This window comes from Eucyclogobius newberryi, unplaced genomic scaffold (assembly GCF_026437365.1).
Source record: "Eucyclogobius newberryi isolate DKJ021-1_F unplaced genomic scaffold, fEucNew1.0.hap1 SCAF_16, whole genome shotgun sequence".
NCBI lineage: Eukaryota > Metazoa > Chordata > Actinopteri > Gobiiformes > Gobiidae > Eucyclogobius > Eucyclogobius newberryi.
This window is the reverse complement of record NW_027315790.1, coordinates 31,500,275-31,524,956: the sequence shown is the minus strand read 5'-3', so window position 1 is coordinate 31,524,956 and position 24,682 is coordinate 31,500,275. Positions and strand designations below refer to the sequence as shown.

General features: G+C 40.2%; 2 protein-coding genes across 3 annotated transcripts in view; both read right to left on the bottom strand.

The window, feature by feature from the left end:
• Window positions 1–577: 577 nt before the first annotated feature.
• Window positions 578–9,385, bottom strand: LOC140361535 (vesicle-associated membrane protein 1-like). Its single transcript, XM_072447247.1, has 5 exons — window positions 9,299–9,385; window positions 4,613–4,724; window positions 3,069–3,227; window positions 1,066–1,117; window positions 578–594 (listed from the first exon to the last, which is right to left on the bottom strand). Coding segments are annotated over exons 1-5 (342 nt in total). The 5' UTR covers window positions 9,301–9,385.
• Window positions 9,386–14,848: 5,463 nt separating this feature from the next.
• LOC140362197 (non-homologous end joining factor IFFO1-like) overlaps window positions 14,849–24,682 on the bottom strand; it is a 17,302-nt gene continuing 7,468 nt past the window's right edge. Inside the window, exons 2-9 of one of the 2 annotated variants that reach the window (XM_072448272.1) lie at window positions 24,078–24,138; window positions 21,993–22,088; window positions 21,771–21,911; window positions 19,955–20,142; window positions 19,503–19,617; window positions 18,353–18,454; window positions 16,181–16,311; window positions 14,849–15,042 (exon numbers count right to left, since the gene is read on the bottom strand). In XM_072448272.1, coding sequence (XP_072304373.1) covers window positions 14,907–15,042; window positions 16,181–16,311; window positions 18,353–18,454; window positions 19,503–19,617; window positions 19,955–20,142; window positions 21,771–21,911; window positions 21,993–22,088; window positions 24,078–24,138 — 970 coding nt within the window. In that variant the 3' untranslated portion in view covers window positions 14,849–14,906. The remainder of the gene's footprint in view (window positions 15,043–16,180; window positions 16,312–18,352; window positions 18,455–19,502; window positions 19,618–19,954; window positions 20,143–21,770; window positions 21,912–21,992; window positions 22,089–24,077; window positions 24,139–24,682) is intronic. The other variant, XM_072448273.1, reaches the window with a different exon arrangement.

Genomic DNA, 24,682 nt, shown 5'->3' with positions numbered 1-24,682 from the left:
TATCAATATTATTTGTTTTCATCATCAAAAATCTAAAATACAGTGTCATTTTGAAATGACATCGTCCAAGAATCTTCATCTCACGTTGGAAAGCGTTGACTATGAGAACAGATAAAATATAAACTGCAGAAGAATCGGTTCATTTTATTAAGACATTTAACACTTAAAACGCGACATTGCGCTTTTATCCTTCATAAAACACTTATAATACAACATTTAACAGTGTCGTTCACACTTTTATGACCAGGAAAGTGTTTAGGAGCACGTCACACCTGTTCACTCCACAGTCACATGTTTAAAGTATTTGTTAAAGTGCACTCTGTAACTTTGAGATGATTGACAGGTCAGATCTCGCCCAGTTTGACATTTTTGAGCAATAAAACGATTCCATAATTGAATAAATGCCTGATGTAGAGTTGTTTGTTGCTGTGGAAAGTTACAGAATGCACCTTTAATTACAGATGAATCCCGGGTGAAGCTGGACCTGTCGTCGTCCATTTAAAGTGTAATTGAGGTGTTTTTTTAAAGACGTTTGAAGCTCGTGGAGTTTGAGGCGTCGCTTTGGTCGAACAGCAGCTCAGTAGAAGAAATACACTGAAAGAAAGAAACATGTTTTGTCAGTTTTAGGTGAAAGTGTTCGATTGTTACGTGAGACGCTTCAAGAAAACTCAATCTGCTGATGTTTAATTCAGATTAATGTGGACGTCAAAGGTTGTTATAGTTACAGTAATTATAAGCCTGGTTTTATGATGATTCGGCAAAAAAAAAAAGTATATATATTTATATATATATAAGACTAAATTGTAATTTTGTATTGTTTACTCGCATACTAAAAATAATATTTTAAAAGAAAAATCTAAAAAATCTGTATATCAAAATATAAATGAAAAATCCCCTCTAGATCAAAATTTAAAAAAATCATCTGTATATAAAAACCTAAAAAAAAAATATATATATATATATATATAATTTTTTTTTTTTTTTTTTTCATGTCAACAAAATTTAAAGCTGTCCCAATTATGTGAAATTTGAGTGAAAGCTTGTAAAGACAGAGTTGATACTCACAGAAAATTACTCCAAAAAATATGATTCCTACAATGGCCATAATGATCATCATCTGAAAGAGAGAGGGAGGAGTTAGTCTTTATAATACTAATACTAAAGAATAAGTGTTGTTCACATTTATGTTGGACCCGCCCCTTTAACTGGACAAATGTCATGTGACTTTGAAGGTTTTTCTGAGACAAAAGCTTCTGGAACATTGTCTATATTAATTCTGTCACTCTAATGTAATCCTCTGACTTCCTGTTTCACACAAACTCCGCCTCTTTCTCCATAATCCCCTCGTTCTGAGCTCTGATTGGCTGATACTGGCTGTGGGCGGGGCTTGATTGGATGACAGTGACATGAAAAAAGATTATGTCACACGGCCGAAATGTAAACATATTATGTTTATTTAAGTTATGTTTATTTGCAAAGAAGAAGATTAAACTGTCTTTTATGAACGTCTTGCAGTAGTGTTGTATTGTTACCTTGCAGTAGTGTTGTATTGTTACTTCGCAGTAGTGTTGTATTGTTACTTCGCAGTAGTGTTGTATTGTTACCTCGCAGTAGTGTTGTATTGTTACCTCGCAGTAGTGTTGTATTGTTACCTCGCAGTAGTGTTGTATTGTTACTTCGCAGTAGTGTTGTATTGTTACCTTGCAGTAGTGTTGTATTGTTACCTTGCAGTAGTGTTGTATTGTTACTTCGCAGTAGTGTTGTATTGTTACCTTGCAGTAGTGTTGTATTGTTACCTTGCAGTAGTGTTGTATTGTTACCTCGCAGTAGTGTTGTATTGTTACCTCGCAGTAGTGTTGTATTGTTACCTCGCAGTAGTGTTGTATTGTTACTTCGCAGTAGTGTTGTATTGTTACTTCGCAGTAGTGTTGTATTGTTACCTCGCAGTAGTGTTGTATTGTTACCTCGCAGTAGTGTTGTATTGTTACTTCGCAGTAGTGTTGTATTGTTACCTCGCAGTAGTGTTGTATTGTTACCTCGCAGTAGTGTTGTATTTTTACCTTGCAGTAGTGTTGTATTGTTACTTCGCAGTAGTGTTGTATTGTTACTTCGCAGTAGTGTTGTATTGTTACTTCGCAGTAGTGTTGTATTGTTACTTCGCAGTAGTGTTGTATTGTTACTTCGCAGTAGTGTTGTATTGTTACCTCGCAGTAGTGTTGTATTGTTACTTCGCAGTAGTGTTGTATTGTTACCTCGCAGTAGTGTTGTATTGTTACTTCGCAGTAGTGTTGTATTGTTACCTCGCAGTAGTGTTGTATTGTTACTTCGCAGTAGTGTTGTATTGTTACCTCACAGTAGTGTTGTATTGTTACCTCGCAGTATTGCAGTAGTGTGGTATTGTTACCTTGCAGTATTGCAGTATTGCAGTAGTGTGGTATTGTTACCTTGCAGTATTGCAGTATTGCAGTAGTGTGGTATTGTTACCTAGCAGTATTGCAGTAGTGTGGTATTGTTACCTTGCAGTATTGCAGTATTGCAGTAGTTTGGTATTGTTACCTTGCAGTATTGCAGTATTGCAGTAGTTTGGTATTGTTACCTTGCAGTATTGCAGTATTGCAGTAGTTTGGTATTGTTACCTTGCAGTATTGCAGTATTGCAGTAGTGTGGTATTGTTACCTTGCAGTAGTGTGGTATTGCAGTAGTGTGTTATTGCAGTATTGCAGCATTGCAGTATTGCAGTATTGCAGTATTGCAGTATTGCGGTATTGTTACCTTGCAGTATTGCAGTATTGCAGTAGTGTGGTATTGCAGTATTGCAGTATTGCAGTAGCGTGGTATTGCAGTATTGCAGTATTGCAGTAGTGTGGTATTGCAGTATTGCAGTATTGCAGTATTGCAGTATTGCAGTATTGCAGTATTGCAGTAGTGTGGTATTGCAGTATTGCAGTATTGCAGTATTGCAGTAGCGTGGTATTGCAGTATTGCAGTATTGCAGTATTGCAGTATTGCAGTATTGCAGTATTGCAGTATTGCAGTATTGCAGTATTGCAGTATTGCAGTATTGTTACCTTGATGTTTTTCCACCAGTATTTGTTCTTGAGTTTGGCGGCGCTGCTCTCGAACTGTGAGGCTCCGGCCTGAAGAGCGTCTGCGCGATCGTCCAGCTCCGACAGCTTCTGGTCTCGCTCCAGCACTTTGTCCACGTTCACACGCATGATGTCCACCACCTGAGACACACCAGGGACACACCAGAGGGTTTAGTACCAGAGACACAACAGGGACACACCAGAGGGTTTAGTACCAGAGACGCACCAGGGACACACCAGAGACGCACCAGAGGGTTTAGTACCAGAGACGCACCAGGGACACACCAGAGACGCACCAGGGACACACCAGAGGGTTTAGTACCAGAGACGCACCAGGGACACACCAGAGGGTTTAGTACCAGAGACACACCAGGGACACACCAGAGACGCACCAGAGGGTTTAGTACCAGGGACACACCAGGGACACACCAGAGGGTTTAGTACCAGAGACACACCAGGGACACACCAGAGGGTTTAGTACCAGAGACACACCAGGGACACACCAGAGGGTTTAGTACCAGGGACACACCAGGGACACACCAGAGACGCACCAGAGGGTTTAGTACCAGAGACACACCAGGGACACACCAGAGACGCACCAGAGGGTTTAGTACCAGAGACGCACCAGGGACACACCAGAGACGCACCAGGGACACACCAGAGGGTTTAGTACCAGAGACACACCAGGGACACACCAGAGACGCACCAGAGGGTTTAGTACCAGAGACGCACCAGGGACACACCAGAGACGCACCAGGGACACACCAGAGGGTTTAGTACCAGAGACACACCAGGGACACACCAGGGACACACCAGAGGGTTTAGTACCAGGGACACACCAGGGACACACCAGAGGGTTTAGTACCAGAGACACAACAGGGACACACCAGAGGGTTTAGTACCAGGGACACACCAGGGACACACCAGAGACGCACCAGAGGGTTTAGTACCAGAGACGCACCAGGGACACACCAGAGACGCACCAGGGACACACCAGAGACGCACCAGAGGGTTTAGTACCAGAGACACACCAGGGACACACCAGAGGGTTTAGTACCAGAGACACACCAGGGACACACCAGAGGGTTTAGTACCAGGGACACACCAGGGACACACCAGAGACGCACCAGAGGGTTTAGTACCAGGGACACACCAGGGACACACCAGGGACACACCAGAGGGTTTAGTACCAGAGACGCACCAGGAGGTTTGGTATCAAACTAACCAGTGAGGCCCCCTGTGAGGGCCCCACTGAGAGTCCCTGTGAGGGCCCCTGTGAGGGCCCCAGTGAGGGCCCCACAGAGGGTCCCACTGAGAGTCCCTGTGAGGGCCCCACAGAGGGCCCTTGTGAGGGCCCCAGTGAGGGTCCCAGTGAGGGCCCCACAAAGGGCCCCACTGAGAGTCCCTGTGAGGGCCCCACAGAGGGCCCCACAGAGGGCCCTTGTGAGGGCCCCTGTGAGGGTCCCAGTGAGGGCCCCACAGAGGGCCCCACAGAGGGTCCCAGTGAGTGCAGCACTCGGTCTCACCTCGTCGACCTGGGCCTGGGTCTGCTGCAGTCGTCTGTTGCTGGTCAGGTTTGGGGCCCCGGCTGGAGGCCCCTCAGAGTCTGTGGCCCCTGCAGCGCCCTCTGGTGTCGACCTGAGGGAGCAGAGCAGTTATAATGTCATTATCAAACCCTCTAAAGTATAAAGTATAAAGTATGAGTATGATCTGACACGTATATTCACACTTTATACAGAAAAGTACACGCAAACTGTGTATTTATGTAAGAGGCGGATTAAACTGTGTCACACAAGAAGTCAAAGAAGTACAAATACTACGTAAAAGGTGACTTTGAACACCATGATATTATTCAGATCATCCATCATCGTGTTCACAATATATAATATAATATCATATACTATTGTATATATCATATCATATTGTATATATCATATAATATCATATTCAAGATATAATAATCGTGACAATTTTAGAAGCAAAAATAAGGAAATTCAGTCTTTACAATAGAAGTACTTTTAAATATTCAGTGCTTTTTACGTCACAATAACTTTACTTTTAGCCGCTCACAAACGCAGTAATGTGTGTGAAAAGTAAAGTATTTCACTTTATTTATGTGTCAATTATCGTTTCTTCTCACGATACAAAAGTACTGTAAAAGTAATTCTTCAGTCACTTTAAAGGCTTTAGTTGAAGAAAAGGTTTTGAGTTTTAAATACTAAACTAAAATAACATAAAACATTCACCAGAAAAACTAAGAACCTGATTTGATTTGACCTTCGCTGGACAAATCTCAATTACTTTTACTTTTACTTCAAAAATACTCTTGAAGAATATTTTAAACAAACTTCGCGTAGATTTTTTATGTGAAACGTTTACTTCTTCCCCTCCTGCATATACTTTTACTTAAGTCACATGATATAGTACTTCTTCCCCTCCTGCATATACTTTTACTTAAGTCACATGATATAGTACTTCTTCCCCTCCTGCATATACTTTTACTTAAGTAACATAATATAGTACTTCTTCCCCTCCTGCATATACTTTTACTTAAGTAACATAATATAGTACTTCTTCCCCTCCTGCATATACTTTTACTTAAGTCACATGATATAGTACTTCTTCCCCTCCTGCATATACTTTTACTTAAGTCACTTGATATAGTACTTCTTCCCCTCCTGCATATACTTTTACTTAAGTAACATAATATAGTACTTCTTCCCCTCCTGCATATACTTTTACTTAAGTCACATGATATAGTACTTCTTCCCCTCCTGCATATACTTTTACTTAAGTAACATAATATAGTACTTCTTCCCCTCCTGCATATACTTTTACTTAAGTCACATGATATAGTACTTCTTCCCCTCCTGCATATACTTTTACTTAAGTCACATGATATAGTACTTCTTCCCCTCCTGCATATACTTTTACTTAAGTAACATAATATAGTACTTCTTCCCCTCCTGCATATACTTTTACTTAAGTAACATAATATAGTACTTCTTCCCCTCCTGCATATACTTTTACTTAAGTCACATGATATAGTACTTCTTCCCCTCCTGCATATACTTTTACTTAAGTCACTTGATATAGTACTTCTTCCCCTCCTGCATATACTTTTACTTAAGTAACATAATATAGTACTTCTTCCCCTCCTGCATATACTTTTACTTAAGTCACATGATATAGTACTTCTTCCCCTCCTGCATATACTTTTACTTAAGTAACATAATATAGTACTTCTTCCCCTCCTGCATATACTTTTACTTAAGTCACATGATATAGTACTTCTTCCCCTCCTGCATATACTTTTACTTAAGTAACATAATATAGTACTTCTTCCCCTCCTGCATATACTTTTACTTAAGTCACATGATATAGTACTTCTTCCCCTCCTGCATATACTTTTACTTAAGTCACTTGATATAGTACTTCTTCCCCTCCTGCATATACTTTTACTTAAGTAACATAATATAGTACTTCTTCCCCTCCTGCATATACTTTTACTTAAGTCACATGATATAGTACTTCTTCCCCTCCTGCATATACTTTTACTTAAGTCACATGATATAGTACTTCTTCCCCTCCTGCATATACTTTTACTTAAGTAACATAATATAGTACTTCTTCCCCTCCTGCATATACTTTTACTTAAGTAACATAATATAGTACTTCTTCCCCTCCTGCATATACTTTTACTTAAGTCACATGATATAGTACTTCTTCCCCTCCTGCATATACTTTTACTTAAGTCACATGATATAGTACTTCTTCCCCTCCTGCATATACTTTTACTTAAGTAACATAATATAGTACTTCTTCCCCTCCTGCATATACTTTTACTTAAGTCACATGATATAGTACTTCTTCCCCTCCTGCATATACTTTTACTTAAGTCACATGATATAGTACTTCTTCCCCTCCTGCATATACTTTTACTTAAGTCACATGATAAAGTACTTCTTCCCCTCCTGCATATACTTTTACTTAAGTCACATGATATAGTACTTCTTCCCCTCCTGCATATACTTTTACTTAAGTCACATGATATAGTACTTCTTCCCCTCCTGCATATACTTTTACTTAAGTCACATGATATAGTACTTCTTCCCCTCCTGCATATACTTTTACTTAAGTCACATTATATAGTACTTCTTCCCCTCCTGCATATACTTTTACTTAAGTAACATAATATAGTACTTCTTCCCCTCCTGCATATACTTTTACTTAAGTCACATGATATAGTACTTCTTCCCCTCCTGCATATACTTTTACTTAAGTCACATGATATAGTACTTCTTCCCCTCCTGCATATACTTTTACTTAAGTCACATGATATAGTACTTCTTCCCCTCCTGCATATACTTTTACTTAAGTCACATGATATAGTACTTCTTCCCCTCCTGCATATACTTTTACTTAAGTCACATGATATAGTACTTCTTCCCCTCCTGCATATACTTTTACTTAAGTCACATGATATAGTACTTCTTCCCCTCCTGCATATACTTTTACTTAAGTCACATGATATAGTACTTCTTCCCCTCCTGCATATACTTTTACTTAAGTCACATGATAAAGTACTTCTTCCCCTCCTGCATATACTTTTACTTAAGTCACATGATATAGTACTTCTTCCCCTCCTGCATATACTTTTACTTAAGTCACATGATATAGTACTTCTTCCCCTCCTGCATATACTTTTACTTAAGTCACATGATATAGTACTTCTTCCCCTCCTGCATATACTTTTACTTAAGTCACATTATATAGTACTTCTTCCCCTCCTGCATATACTTTTACTTAAGTAACATAATATAGTACTTCTTCCACCGCTGCCTCTAAGTCAGTAAAAAGTACTCATTTGTGACAGTACATAACTTCATGTATTACTACTACTTCATACTCACTGATATTACACTGTTGTGACCAGCGTGACCAGATTTTTTGTACATTTCAAGCACATTTTTTTGTGTTTTCGATGTTTCTAACGTCAGATTTTCTCTATTTTGTCTAAAAAAACAACAATATTTCCCCCTCTTTCCTGTCGATGGGTCAAAGGGTCAAAAACCAGGACAAATGAATAGTTTTGTGTACTTTTGTTGTGACACGAGGCTCAAAACTGGGACTGTCAGGGTAAAACGGATCAAGGGGGCGTCTGGTCACCCTAACTATTCACCTATTACTTTCAATGCTGTATTACAACTGTACTACTAATATACTTCCTCTATAACTACTACTACTACAAGCCTTTAAAACCGCCATTTACAACAGAAACAACAAGTACAAGTACTACACTACTTCTTCTTTTACTCTCTGTGGATAAAATACTATGTATATACTAATTTGACTATACATCATAACGCACTGAAGTATTGCAGTTTTGTTTTATTCATGTGAAAAATGGGACAAATGACTGGTTTTGTAATACTTTTGGGCTCAAAACTGGGACTGTCAGGGTAAAACGGTTCAAGGGGCCGTCTGGTCACCCTAACTATTCACCTATTACTTTCAATGCTGTATTACAACCGCACTACTACTATACTTCCTCTATAACTACTACTACTACAAGCCTTTAAAACTGCCATTTACAACAGAAACAACAAGTACAAGTACTACACTACTTATTTTAAATGGTTCAAGGGGGCGTCTGGTCACCCGAACTATTCACCTAATACTTTCAACGCTGTATTACAACCTTCCTTTCTACTACTTCCTCTATAAATACTACTACTACTACAAGCCTTTTAAAACCGCCATTTACAACAGAAACAACAAGTACTTTTACTACACGACTTCTTCTTTTACTCGTTCTTTCAGCAAAGTACAAAGCGGTCAAAATGGAGCCAGATTAGAGCCGTGGATTTAAACCGAACGCGCATCTGTCCCCATCCCCCAATCTGCACAACCGCACAACCGCACAACCGCTAAAGAAACACAGAAGTACAACAAGAAGCTAAATCTGGACCTGTGAGTCGTTCCTTTACCAGAAAAAACAATCTGGCTTTAGTCGTAAAATTGATTAAAACACATCGTAAATCGCAGTCGCCCGTATTTCCCCCGGAAGATTAACGAGCGACGTTTACATCAAAATACCGTCATTTAGCAGATGTACGGGAACGTGTAAGTTAAAGGTTATTGTGCGAAGTAAGAGTTGTGTTTGTTTGGGATTATTGCGTGAAAAGTGTGTGAAAAGCGCTGGAACTCACATGATGCTCGCGGATGCTGCAGATTATAATCCCGGATGAAGAGGATCTGGAGCACGGACTCAGAGCTGAGGGATGAAGAGATGAAGAGGAGGAGGAGGAGGAGGAGGAGGAGAGGGATGGAGGGAGGAGGAGAGAGAGAGAGGGGGCGTGTCCTGTGCACAGACAGGACACGCCCATATATGGACCAGTGTGGCACATGGAGGCGGGGCTAGGGACAAAACCCTGACTCCTCTGACTTCTGAACAATGAAAGTTACGGAACCAGGTTTAGTTAATCTATATTTTCAGGGTAAAACAGCCGTAGATTGAAAATAAGAAAATAAATACATTTTGAAGGATATAAGACTGTCCTCTGGGGGGCGCTGCAGGGCCAGTGTCTGTGATTTATGTTTGTAGAACTTGAGACACAATTTATGAATAAAATAACATTTTATTCTGTTGGATAATAATCTCTACACCCTCCATCTTCTACTACTATGAACTCAGTTACCTTTACTCTAGTACTGTAGTGCTGTAGTACTGTAGTATTGTAGTAGTACTGAAGTACTGTACTATAGTAGTACTGTAGTACTGTAGTACTGTAGTGCTGTAGTGCTGTAGTACTGTAGTACTGTAGTACTGTAGTACTGTAGTGCTATAGTACTGTAGTGCTGTAGTGCTGTAGTACTGTAGTACTGTAGTACTGTAGTACTGTAGTGCTATAGTACTGTAGTGCTGTAGTGCTGTAGTACTGTAGTGCTGTAGTACTGTAGTACTGTATTGCTGTAGTACTGTAGTATTGTAGTAGTACTGAAGTACTGTACTATAGTAGTACTGTAGTACTGTAGTACTGTAGTGCTGTAGTGCTGTAGTACTGTAGTACTGTAGTACTGTAGTACTGTAGTACTGTAGTACTGTAGTGCTGTAGTACTGTAGTGCTGTAGTACTGTAGTATTGTAGTAGTACTGAAGTACTGTACTATAGTAGTACTGTAGTACTGTAGTACTGTAGTGCTGTAGTGCTGTAGTACTGTAGTACTGTAGTACTGTAGTGCTGTAGTACTGTAGTACTGTAGTGCTGTAGTACTGTAGTACTGTAGTGCTGTAGTACTTACTGTAGTTGGACTTGGTGGAGTCTTCTCTGATTTACTGTGGAGGAGACTTTGTTCCTGCTGCTTCAGAGGAACTAAAGGAGGAACCAGGCTCTGCAGGTGAACGAGGCTCTGCAGGTGAACGAGGCTCTGCAGGTGAACGAGGCTTTGCAGGTGAACGAGGCTCTGCAGGTGAACGAGGCTCTGCAGGTGAACCAGGTTCTGCAGGTGAACCAGGCTCTGCAGGTGAACCGGGCTCTGCAGGTGAACCAGGCTCTGCAGGTGAACCAGGCTCTGCAGGTGAACCAGGCTCTGCAGGTGAACGAGGCTCTGCAGGTGAACGGGGCTCTGCAGATGAACCAGGCTCTGCAGGTGAACGGGGCTCTGCAGATGAACCAGGCTCTGCAGGTGAACGGGGCTCTGCAGGTGAACCAGGCTCTGCAGGTGAACCAGGCTCTGGAGGTGAACGAGGCTCTGCAGGTGAACGGGGCTCTGCAGGTGAACGGGGCTCTGCAGATGAACCGGGCCCTGCGGGTGAACGAGTCTCTGCAGGTGAACGGGGCTCTGCAGGTGAACGGGGCTCTGCAGGTGAGTGGCAGGTGCGTCCTATGATTGACACGTGGCAGGAAATGAGGAAAGAGGAAATGAAACTCTGATTTGGCGCCAAAACTACTGCCTCACCCTCCCCGCTGCTGAATCCCTCATCCATGCCTTCATCTCCTCCCGCCTCGACTACTGCAACTCCCTCCTCACTGGCATCTCCTCCCATTCCCTCCACAGACTCCAAATGGTCCAAAACTCCGCTGCCCGCCTCCTCACCCACACCCGCCTCCTCACCCACACCCGCCTCCTCACCCACACCCGCCTCCTCACCCACACCCGCCTCCTCACCCACACCCGGTCCCGTGAACACATCACTCCCGTTCTCCGCTCTCTCCATTGGCTCCCCATCAAGCAGCACATAAACTTTAAAATACTCCTCCTCACCTTCAAAGCTCTTCACCACCTTGCCCCCCCCCTACCTGTCTGACCTCCTCATCCCCCACCGCCCCTCCCGAGCTCTCCGATCCTCCTCCTCTCTCACCCTGACTGCACCAACATCCCGACTCAAAACTTTTGGCGACAGAGCATTCTCCCGAACAGCACCCCGACTCTGGAACTCCCTCCCCCAACCTGTCCGCCACTCTCCCTCACTCACAACATTCAAATCCCGCCTCAAAACATACCTCTTCACCCAAGCCTATGACCTCCCCTACCCCTAGCCTCCTCTACCCCATTGCCTACTCTTCTACCCCCTGTTACATCCCCATCTTTTTCTCTCTACTTCTTCTGTCTTGTTCATTTTATCTGTATATTAATGTGTTCTGTACGCGTTGTCCCCCCTGTCTGTAAATACCCCCCCCTTTTTTATTATGTTCAGCGTCTTTGGGTCACTGAAAAGCGCTATATAAATAAAAGTTATTATTATTATTATTATTAAAAAACCCTCCATTCCGCCTTTAAGTTGAATTTATTTCCAAATAATGAATTACAAGTGAACTCATGTGTTTATTGTTAAAACACGCAACATCTGATTGCACGGTTCTGTCAGAGTTTGGCTCCCTGTATGAACGTTACAAAAAGAGATTGAATTCTGGAGGTTTAAAGTTACATCGAGCACTTTTAAAGACAAACTAATCCAGGCGGTGAAAATGTGTAATAACAAGAACAAAACAATGACATAATAACGCAGTATTCGGCTATAATACATTGTTTATAAGTCGCCTCTGCAAAGTCGAGTACACGCACAATCGATGACGTATTTAAAGATTATTCATTCACTTTTGTGCTCGTTCTAATTAACAATAAACAGTTAGCCTCGTTACAGTATTTACATCACGCTATGGATTTGAAAGTAAAGTACACGTATTATCTATATATCTGATAATTATTGCAAACTTAATCGTTCTAAGATTAGACGTTACAAAATATAGTTTCAAGTCAAAATATACACAACAAATATACAAAAAGTGCACAAAAAGAACATAATATAATATACATTTCTGGTGTCGTTGTGTAATTTAATTGTATTTTACTGTATTTTTTTATTCTTTCTACTGACAATTCTGTTCTGACCTGAAAAAAACATAAAAATAATTCAAAAAGTGTCACAAGAACAAAAAAAATACTGCAAAATGACTTGATTTTGAAGTTTAGAATGATTTATTGAGATTTTTTAACTTTTTTTTTTTTTTTATATACCAGTTTCAAGATCATTTATTGGCTTAAAACAACCAAAACGGACGAAACAAACAAATAAACAAAAGCAACCGTCAAATAAAATCAAAATGAAAGAAAACACATCATTTAAGTGCAATTTATGGCTTGAAAAATGCAAAAAACAACAACTTACAACTACATTTTCTTCGTCCTTTTGGTAAATACATGTAAACCAGGATGAATATTTGAGTATTTTCCAGTACTTTTACCTCATCTCGGCTGCATCTTACTTCATTCAATACAATTTATTTGAAAACGACTTTTACAGATATGTTTCACTTTGTGCCCTTTTGCTTCATGCACTGGGAGTTTCTTCGTCGAGAATAAGGCAAGTCAACGCTCCCGCTTATAATAACCGCTGTAGAAAAATAAATATATCGTTTGTCTGACATGGCAAGCGTCTTATACTATTAACTTACTTGTAATTCGCCCTTGAAGTACTGCGGGAATTAAATGTGCAAAAGTATTCTTGTGCAAAGCGTTTCGTTTCCAAGCTGCTTTTGAGGCAGTAAAAAGCAGAAAAAAACTTCATCATTATCATTATTTTTAAGCGAAAACTCAAGTATTTTTCAAAATATTCAAGTTTAGAAAAAGGAAATTTAGAAGTACTTGCAGCATTTGGCCACACGGGGGCGCGTCATGGTTCTACAGTAGCTCTTAAAATGCCCTTTAAACGTTCGCCAGTTCGAAATAATATCTGACAAAAACGTCTCGAAATACATTTGATCCGTTCGTACATTAAGTCGACCATGAAACACTGAAGAAAAAACTTGTATAGCGCTTTTTGTGTAAACTAATGGCATTTTTTCATAATATTCTTAAACTAATAATCTCATAATGACTTAAATTATGACTAAAATCACATTGTGAACTAAATGTGTTGATGGTTCTGTTCAAACTACTTTAAACACTTTAAAAACTAAACATAAATGGCCCAAAACAGTCACAAATAAACATTAAAAAACACTGTCTTTTCTATTTAATAATTATTTGACTAAAACTAAGCTAAATTCAAATGGATGTGTGGAAGGAGCTGGACTTGAACCAACAACCATCTGGTTTATGGGCGAATACTACTAAACCACCGCCTCCGAGAGTGTTTTACGTGGTTTTTAAAGTCGAGCTGTGCAATTAATCAGACTTTAAAGGACAAACATTCTGCATTATTTATATTAATAATGCTCTTTAAACATGCTTTTGAGTCATTTTACTTTGGCATTTCACATTTTAGAACAAAAAAAACACAAACAAAAACGTCACTCCGGAGTTTTCCGCGCTACGATATGACTCTGGGCTCCATCTACTGGCGGCAGAGGGAAATACGCAATGGAGACGAACGAACGCTAGCCTCTGACACACTAATGCGGCCGCGCACTTGTAAAGATCGTGATTCGAGGCACAAAAGTCGATTTATGGACTTTATGGATTAATGGAGAAAAGAGGAAGATGATGTCAGAGGCAGAATGTGACATCACAGATCGGGGAGATTCAGAACGGAGTGTTTTCGACGCTCGGAGGGGAGAGCACTTTCTCACCAGGAGACGTCAAACTAGCGTGACTGAAGCTAAAAGCTAATCCAGGCGTGTTTTTGACGAGGAACAACATCAGAACACGATTAAAAGATAAAAAAAAAAATCTAATAAATGAAGTTGGATTCAGACATTTTGTGTCAAATATCAATTATTACAAGTCTGAATTGTTTATGTTCAAAAAATGAATATTGAAAGACATTTTTATTTGTTAAAATCGCGTGGGAACATGTTTTTTTCTTGGGCTGCTTGACAATAATTTAATTAATGTTATTTCTATTAATTGTCAGATTGTGTAGATTAAATCATTTGAATTTTAATCAAATTTGAGCCGGATAAAGTTAACGTCACGTGGACATTATTGCTCCCCCACGTTCTGAAGTCTGCGAAAGTTGATTAGTTGTGATTAATGGATTACCGTATTTTCAGGAGTATAAGTCGCACCGAGCAAAAAATGCACCTTTTTTCATAGTTTTGCCCGAGGTGCAACTTATACTTATATTTATGCTTATATACTTATACTCCGGTGCAACTTATATATGTTTTTTTCTTCTCTATTATGCATTTTTTGGCCGGTGCGACTTATACTCCGGAAAATACGGTAATTTGTTTCAGCCCAAGCGTCGCCTAATAATACGTTGTTTTATCTCTCGTGAACCCAGGAGCGGTGAATGGAGCGGCTTTGCTTTGAACGTCCAGCCCAGTTTCACTTGAATGAGCGGCGACGCCTTGAAGAGACTCGTGAGGCAGTGCTAGGGTCTCCTCCAGGCCACAGGGGGCGCTGCAGCGTTGCCTTCACGGTTCGAGTCCACGTCCGGAGGCTTCTTCTCTCTGTCTTCCGTGTCGTAGTCTTCTGCGGCGGCGAGGAGGACGAGGGGCGGAGACTTCCTGTGACCAGAGGAAGAACAATCATAAAAACCCCTCTGTCATCACAGATGTGCGATGGGGCGTAGTCCCTTGTTCGTCCAGGAGGGGGCCACGAGACACGAGTCACAATGTACACACAGCTTTAGCATCATTAGCATCGGGCTCTTTTGAGTAGTGCCATGGCCTTGTGAGGCTGTTGTAGACTGAGGGGAGGTTGTGTCTCAAATGGGCGTGGCATGGGCGGGGTTTATTTCCTTTCTTTCCCTCTGTTTCTTTCCACTCCATCTCTTCCTCGTCCTTAACATTTTTAGTATAGTTCCTCACAGTCTGAACGTAGTTCCTCACAGTCTGAGTGTAGTTCCTCACCTGTTTGAGTGTAGTTCCTCACAGTCTGAGTGTAGTTCCTCACCTGTTTGAGTGTAGTTCCTCACCTGTTTGAGTGTAGTTCCTCACCTGTCGGAGTGTAGTTCCTCACCTGTCTGAGTGTAGTTCCTCCCTGTTTGAGTGTAGTTCCTCACCTGTTTGAGTGTAGTTCCTCACCTGTCTGAGTGTAGTTCCTCCCTGTTTGAGTGTAGTTCCTCACCTGTTTGAGTGTAGTTCCTCACCTGTCTGAGTGTAGTTCCTCCCTGTTTGAGTGTAGTTCCTCACCTGTTTGAGTGTAGTTCCTCACCTGTTTGAGTGTAGTTCCTCACCTGTTTGAGTGTAGTTCCTCACCTGTCGGAGTGTAGTTCCTCACCTGTCTGAGTGTAGTTCCTCACCTGTTTGAGTGTAGTTCCTCACCTGTTTGAGTGTAGTTCCTCACCTGTCGGAGTGTAGTTCCTCACCTGTTTGAGTGTAGTTCCTCACCTGTCGGAGTGTAGTTCCTCACCTGTCTGAGTGTAGTTCCTCACCTGTTTGAGTGTAGTTCCTCACCTGTTTGAGTGTAGTTCCTCACCTGTCGGAGTGTAGTTCCTCACCTGTCTGAGTGTAGTTCCTCCCTGTCTGAGTGTAGTTCCTCACCTGTCTGAGTGTAGTTCCTCCCTGTCTGAGTGTAGTTCCTCACCTGTCGGAGTGTAGTTCCTCACCTGTCTGAGGGTAGTTCCTCACCTGTCTCCAGTCTGAGGGTAGTTCCTCACCTGTCTGAGGGTAGTTCCTCACCTGTCTGAGGGTAGTTCCTCACCTGTCTCCAGTCTGCGTGATGAGCCTCCTGCAGGTCTCCATCTGCACGTCCAGGCCTCTCTTCATGGAGCACATCTCCATGTACTCGTGCAGATGTCGTGTCATGTCGCTCTTCGCCGTCGCCAGCTCCAGCTGAGAAACAGATGGAGACGAACTTTACTCAATGTTCCACAGAGCGGCTTTAAATCTGTCCAGAGTGTTATTTATAACACTTGTTTTCAGTCACAGCTACATGTTACAGTTACATGTTACATGTTACAGTTACATGTTACAGTTACATGTTACAGTTACATGTTACAGTTACATGTTACAGTTACATGTTACAGTTACATGTTACAGTTACATGTTACATGTTACAGTTACATGTTACAGTTACATGTTACATGTTACAGTTACATGTTACAGTTACATGTTACAGTTACAGTTACATGTTACAGTTACATGTTACATGTTACAGTTACATGTTACAGTTACATGTTACATGTTACAGTTACATGTTACATGTTACAGTTACAGTTACAGTTACATGTTACAGTTACATGTTACATGTTACAGTTACATGTTAGTTACATGTTACAGTTACAGTTACATGTTACAGTTACATGTTACAGTTACATGTTACAGTTACATGTTACAGTTACAGTTACATGTTACAGTTACATGTTACATGTTACAGTTACATGTTACATGTTACAGTTACATGTTACAGTTACAGTTACGTGTTACAGTTACATTATCTACCTGCGTTGCACCAATGAAATTTCCCCATGTGGGACAATAAAGGAATATCTTATCTTATCTTACATGTTACAGTTACATGTTACTGTTACATGTTACAGTTACATGTTACAGTTACATGTTACATGTTACTGTTACATGTTACAGTTACAGTTACATGTTATAGTTACATGTTACAGTTACATGTTACAGTTACATGTTACAGTTACATGTTACAGTTACATGTTACAGTTAAATGTTACATGTTACATGTTACATGTTACAGTTACAGTTACATGTTACAGTTACATGTTACAGTTACATGTTTCAGCTTCATGTTACATGTTACAGCTACATGTTACAGTTACATGTTACAGCTACATGTTACAGCTACATGTTACAGTCACGTGTTACATCTACATGTTACATGTTACAGTTACATGTTACAGTTACATGTTACAGTCACGTGTTACATCTACATGTTACATGTTACAGTTACATGTTACAGCTACATGTTACAGTTACATGTTACACGTTACAGCTACATGTTACAGTTACATGTTACAGCTACATGTTACATGTTACACGTTACATGTTACAGTTACATGTTACAGCTACATGTTACATGTTACGGTTACATGTTACAGCTACATGTTACAGTTACATGTTACAGCTACATGTTACATGTTACAGTTACATGTTACAGCTACATGTTACAGTTACATGTTACAGTTACATGTTACAGCTACATGTTACAGCTACATGTTACATGTTACAGTTACATGTTACAGCTACATGTTACAGTTACATGTTACAGCTACATGTTACATGTTACACGTTACATGTTACAGTTACATGTTACAGCTACATGTTACATGTTACAGTTACATGTTACAGCTACATGTTACAGCTACATGTTACAGTTACATGTTACAGCTACATGTTACATGTTACAGCTACATGTTACATGTTACAGTTACATGTTACAGCTACATGTTACAGTTACATGTTACAGCTACATGTTACATGTTACAGTTACATGTTACAGCTACATGTTACAGTTACATGTTACAGTTACATGTTACAGCTACATGTTACAGCTACATGTTACAGTTACATGTTACAGCTACATGTTACATGTTACAGTTACATGTTACAGTTACATGTTACAGCTACATGTTACAGCTACATGTTACATGTTACAGTTACATGTTACAGCTACATGTTACAGTTACATGTTACAGCTACATGTTACATGTTACACGTTACATGTTACAGTTACATGTTACAGCTACATGTTACATGTTACAGTTACCTTTTACAGCTACATGTTACAGTTACATGTTACAGTTACATGTTACAGCTACATGTTACATGTTATAGTTACATGTTACATGTTACAGTTACATGTTTGGCCATAGTCATAGACCTGGCTCGTACAGTTCATGTCACACACCTCGATCTGGTCGATGGTCTCCTGATATTCCTTCTCTCTGGACTTAAACAAACACTCTGTGTCGTTGATCACTTTCTCGATGGACTCGTCCGGCTGCTGCAGCTGGACACAGAGGGCAGTAAAGTACAAATATATATAAATGTATTTATAACAGGACACAGAGTGCAGTAAAGTACAAATATATATTCATGTATTTATAACAGGCCACAGAGTGCAGTAAAGTACAAATGTATATTCATGTATTTATAACAGGCCACAGAGTGCAGTAAAGTACAAATGTATATTCATGTATTTATAACAGGCCACAGAGTGCAGTAAAGTACAAATGTATATTCATGTATTTATAACAGGCCACAGAGTGCAGTAAAGTACAAATGTATATTCATGTATTTATAACAGGCCACAGAGTGCAGTAAAGTACAAATGTATATTCATGTATTTATAACAGGCCACAGAGTGCAGTAAAGTACAAATGTATATTCATGTATTTATAACAGGCCACAGAGTGCAGTAAAGTACAAATGTATATTCATGTATTTATAACAGGCCACAGAGTGCAGTAAAGTACAAATGTATATTCATGTATTTATAACAGGCCACAGAGTGCAGTAAAGTACAAATGTATATTCATGTATTTATAACAGGCCACAGAGTGCAGTAAAGTACAAATGTATATTCATGTATTTATAACAGGCCACAGAGTGCAGTAAAGTACAAATGTATATTCATGTATTTATAACAGGCCACAGAGTGCAGTAAAGTACAAATGTATATTCATGTATTTATAACAGGCCACAGAGTGCAGTAAAGTACAAATGTATATTCATGTATTTATAACAGGCCACAGAGTGCAGTAAAGTACAAATGTATATTCATGTATTTATAACAGGCCACAGAGTGCAGTAAAGTACAAATGTATATTCATGTATTTATAACAGGCCACAGAGTGCAGTAAAGTACAAATGTATATTCATGTATTTATAACAGGCCACAGAGTGCAGTAAAGTACAAATGTATATTCATGTATTTATAACAGGCCACAGAGTGCAGTAAAGTACAAATGTATATTCATGTATTTATAACAGGCCACAGAGTGCAGTAAAGTACAAATATATTCATGTGTCCATAACATCTACACTTCAGTCCTCACCTCGGCCTGAGCCTCGACCAGAGCGTATCCAGGGAAGTCCTCCCATAGCAACAGAGTCTCCTCCGTCTCCTCCCACGCCAAACTGTCACAGTCGTCCTCGAAGTCACACTCCCTCCTGCAACAAACAAACAAACAAACAAACAAACATATTTATACAAAATACGACAGTTAAAAACACTCAAATGCATTTACACAACAACTGAAAGATTGTGACGTTTAAAGCAGCAAAACACACAAACAACAATATGTACGACACAAAACACAAGTGTCATTCATAGCAGCAGCAGCAGTAGCAGCAGCAGCAGCAGCAGCAGCAGCACAGTATTATCTATGTAAAGCGACTACTACTGCTACTTTTCCCACTACTATTACTAACAATAATATTACTACTACTACATATTACTACTACTATCACTTCTACCGCCTCGTATTGCTTGGTAAAAGTCACGTACAGGTGGTTGAGCATACGATGCACCTGCTCGTTGATCTGATTGGCCGAGGTGCTGGACTCCTCGTCTTTGGCCCCGCCCCCTTCGCTCTCTGATAGGCTGCTGACCTCGTCCCCGTCGCTGCCCGTCTTCACCGATTGGCCGCTGAGTTTCCGGACGCGGCGCGTGAGCGTGGACGGAGGCGTGGAAACCTGAATAAGAATAAGAATAAGAATAAAGAATAAAGAATAAAGAATAAAAAATAAAAAAAACAAAAAACAAAAAACAAAAAATAAAAAATAAAAAATAAAAAATAAAAAATAAAAAATAAAAAATAAAAAATAAAAAATAAAAAATAAAAAATAAAAAATAAAAAATAAAAAATAAAAAATAAAAAAATACTAAATAAAATACAGAGAGTGGATTAACCAAAACTGGAAAAATGACAATAAAAGCCGGTATTAAAAATAGCTTGAATTAAAGAATATTTATCTGGGTTTTGATATATTTTGCCAATAAACCTATTTCGTAATTAATTTCAAGTGAGAAAATGCTTTTCTTTTCCTCATTTTCAGTAAAACGATACATTTTATGCTTTTTCCAGTGGCAAAAACTGTGAAAATAAACTCAAATTAATATATAAATACTACTTAATTTCAGCATTTGTTCATTGATCATCTTCTTAAAAATTATTAGTATTAACTATTTGTGTTTTGTACGTATTTTTACAAACTTGGCTTAAGAATAAATAAATAAGGTTCATAAATAAACACACAGAAGCAGAAGCACTGAACATTAAAACAGCTCTACATGTTTAACCTGTTTTTTTACTTTTTTTTTAATGCCTTATTTTTTCCCTAAATTATTAATTAATTAACTATTTTCAACTCAACAAAATTATTATTTTCCCCCTCTGGTCCTGCCTTGTTTGTCTTTTGGTCTGTTTTTGTGATTGTTGGATTTTATTTATTTAGAAAAAAATATTACAAAAAAAATAAATATAATGTTATAATAATCAAATAATAACATAACATAAAATAAGATAATAAATAAAAATAAAAATAAATAAATAAATAAATGAATAAATAAATGAATAAATAAATAAATAAATAAATAAATAAAATAAAATAAACAATGACAAAACCATAATTATGGGTTTCAGGTTTCACTAGAATCTGCAATCGTTTTTCAGATTATCTAAAGATGTTACAAAATTATACTTTTTGCGATGCTGAAAATAACATTTTGAGGCTAAAAATAAGTGTTTTTTCCTCATAATAATAATAATAATAATAATAGAAAAGCAAACAAACTGAAATTTCTACCTGAAGAGTCCAAAATGTGTCAAACAGCTACACCCCTACACTCCCAGCCGTTCCCTCAGGTCAGCTGACCAGCTCCTGGCAGTGCCACGGGCTAAAGGTCAGAGGTGAACGAGCCTTTGCAGTGGCAGCTCCAAAACTGTGGAACAAACTGCCACTCCTCATAAGAAAAGCCTCCTCACTGCCTCTTTTTAAATCGCTTCTTAAAACCATCTGTTTTCTCTGGCTTTTAACTCCATGTAGTGTGTTGATTGTATGTTTTATATGTGTTGGGAGGGCAGCACCTTTTTTATTTATTTTATTTTGTTTATTTTTATTCCATTGATTTTAGTGTGTTTGTTTTCAATTTTCTATTTGATTTTGTTTTTATATCTTATTTTATTACTTTATCCTATTTTTGCCTGTCTTTTACCTGCTGTGAAGCACTTTGGAACCTCTGGTTGTATAAATCGTGCTATATAAATAAAGTGGATTGGATTGGATTGAAACAGAGAGTGTTTACAGTGAGAAGGCTCCACCTGAAACATGGAGCTCATGTCCTCGCTGTTCCTCTGCTGAGCCACGTCGCACAGTTTGGCCGTGATGTCGATCCTCCTGCAGATGTCCATGTCCACCTTCATGGCCTTCTCCTGGATCTTACTGTCCAGGTCCGACAGATTCTGAACAAACCAGGGACGAGACACCTTTTAGAACCCGTACGGCGTCGAGGCGATCGCGACGCTCTGACCGCTCGGACTTACGTTGCTGACCAGGCCCTTGAACAGCACGAGCTCGGCCTTCAGATGCTTCACGCTCAGAGACAGTTTGTCCTGCACCACCTCGCTCTCCTGCAGCTCCTGGAACACGCAGGACGTCACGTTACACACCGACTTGAGACATCGAGAACCGTCAACACCGACTCCTCGTGAGACATCGAGAACAGTCAACACCGACTCCTCGTGACACATCGAGAACCGTCAACACCGACTCCTCGTGAGACATCGTGAACCATCAACACGACTCCTCGTGAGACATCGAGAACCGTCAACACCAACTCCTCCCGAGACATCGAGAACCGTCAACACCAACTCCTCCCGAGACATCGAGAACCGCCAACACCGACTCCTCGTGAGACATCGAGAACCGTCAACACGGACTTCTCGTGAGACATCGAGAACCGTCAACACCGACTCCTCGTTAGACATCGGGAACCGTCAACACCGACTCCTCGTGAGACATCGAGAACCGCCAACACCGACTCCTCGTGAGACATCGAGAACCGTCAACACCGACTCCTCATGAGACATCGAGAACCGTCAACACCGACTCCTCGTGAGACATCGAGAACCGTCAACACCGACTCCTCGTGAGACATCGTGAACCATCAACACGACTCCTCGTGAGACATCGAGAACCGTCAACACCAACTCCTCCCGAGACATCGAGAACCGCCAACACCGACTCCTCGTGAGACATCGGGAACCGTCAACACCGACTCCTCGTGAGACATCGAGAACCGTCAACACCGACTCCTCGTGAGACATCGGGAACCGTCAACACCGACCCCTCGTGAGACATCGAGAACCGTCAACACCGACTCCTCTTGAGACATCGAGAACCGTCAACACCGACTCCTCGTGAGACATCGAGAACCGTCAACACGGACTTCTCGTGAGACATCGAGAACCGTCAACACCAACTCCTCGTGAGACATCGGGAACCGTCAACACCGACTCCTCGTGAGACATCGAGAACCGTCAACACCGACTCCTCGTGAGACATCGAGAACCGTCAACACCGACTCCTCGTGAGACATCGAGAACCGTCAACACCGACTCCTCGTGAGACATCGAGAACCGTCAACACCGACTCCTCGTGAGACATCGAGAACCGTCAACACCGACTCCTCGTGAGACATCGAGAACCGTCAACACCGACTCCTCGTGAGACATCGAGAACCGTCAACACCGACCCCTCGTGAGACATCGAGAACCGTCAACACGACTCCTCGTGAGACATCGAGAACCGTCAACACCGACTTCTCATGAGAATAAAAGGAACGAGCGGAGACAAGATCGAAGTTGCACGAAGAGCCCGGTCGTCCGTGGAAACCGCACGAGCAGCGCGTTTCCCAAAAGATCTCAAACTTCTACTAGAGCTTTTTAAATGTATATCATTTTATCATCACAAAACAACCAACTTCTCCCATCTGTGTTGAAACGTGCTAAAAAGTCATACGTTTGCAGAGTTGCTAGCTTGTTGTTAGCTCCCCTGCCGTATCCGCGCCACTGTCGCCGTAGCAACCATGGTCGGCGGCCGGACTTTGGAGAGAGACGTTTTTCTTTATCGTTAATGTACCAACGCGGTCAGTTTCATTACGTTTACAGTTTATAAAGTGTTGTTTTTGTTGAGAGTGAATTTTGTGCTTTTCGGCGACGTTAGCTCCGTGTTAGCGTTAGCGACATTAGCATCACGGCGCGTTTGAAACTGCAGCGGCTCAAACGGCAGGAGCAGATTCACAAACAGGAGAAACTAAAGGTAAAATAACCAAAGTGAAAATACCAAGAAATTCAAACTAAATATCGAAAGTTGAGAAGTTTTGACGCTGAAAAAATAGACGACAAAAACAGGACAAAACTGAGACTTTCTTCAACGCTTTTTGAAGGATCTCAATGTATCAGACGACGCGGGAAAATGTAATACTGCATAATTTTGTGTTGAAAGTATCGTATTCGCTCGGTCGACAATCTAAAGTGTGTTTTTATCCAGAAATTTGTCATTTCTTTATTTTAGTTGTTGTATTTGGTGCTTTTTGTTTGTTTGTTTGTTTGTTTGTTTGTCCTCACGTCGTCCAGTTCTGCCACTTTGTCCTGAAGCTCCATCCGGGCCGTGTACTCCTCCTCCCACCTGCAAACAACACAAATACACTCAAATATACACTAAAATACACAAATACACTCAAATATACACTAAAATACACACTCAAATACACACTTAAATACACAAATACACTAAAATACACTCAAATACATCCAAATACACTCAAATATACACTAAAATACACACTCAAATATACTCAAATACACGCTAAAATACACAGAAATATACACTCAAATACACACTAAAATACACTCAAATATGCTCAAATACACACTGAAATACGCTAAAATACACTCAAATACACACAAATACACACAAATACGCTCAAATACACTCAAATACACACTCAAATACACACAAATACACTCAAATACACACAAATACACTCAAATACGCTCAAATACACACTCCAATACACTCAAATACACTCAAATACACACAAATACACACAAATACTCAACAATTCGCTAAAATACGCTAACATACACTCAAATACGCTCTAATACACACAAATACACACAATTACACTCAAATACGCAAAAATACGCTGAAATACACTAATACACACTCA

Bases quoted from the DNA above. Each gene is read 5' to 3' on its own strand.
- LOC140361535 (XM_072447247.1), bottom strand. The intron at 3,228-4,612 runs GTGAGACCGAGT...GGTGTGTCTCAG, and splicing joins CCCAGGCCCAGGTCGACGAG to GTGGTGGACATCATGCGTGT. The intron at 1,118-3,068 runs GTAACAATACTG...TCTCTCTTTCAG, and splicing joins ACTGGTGGAAAAACATCAAG to ATGATGATCATTATGGCCAT.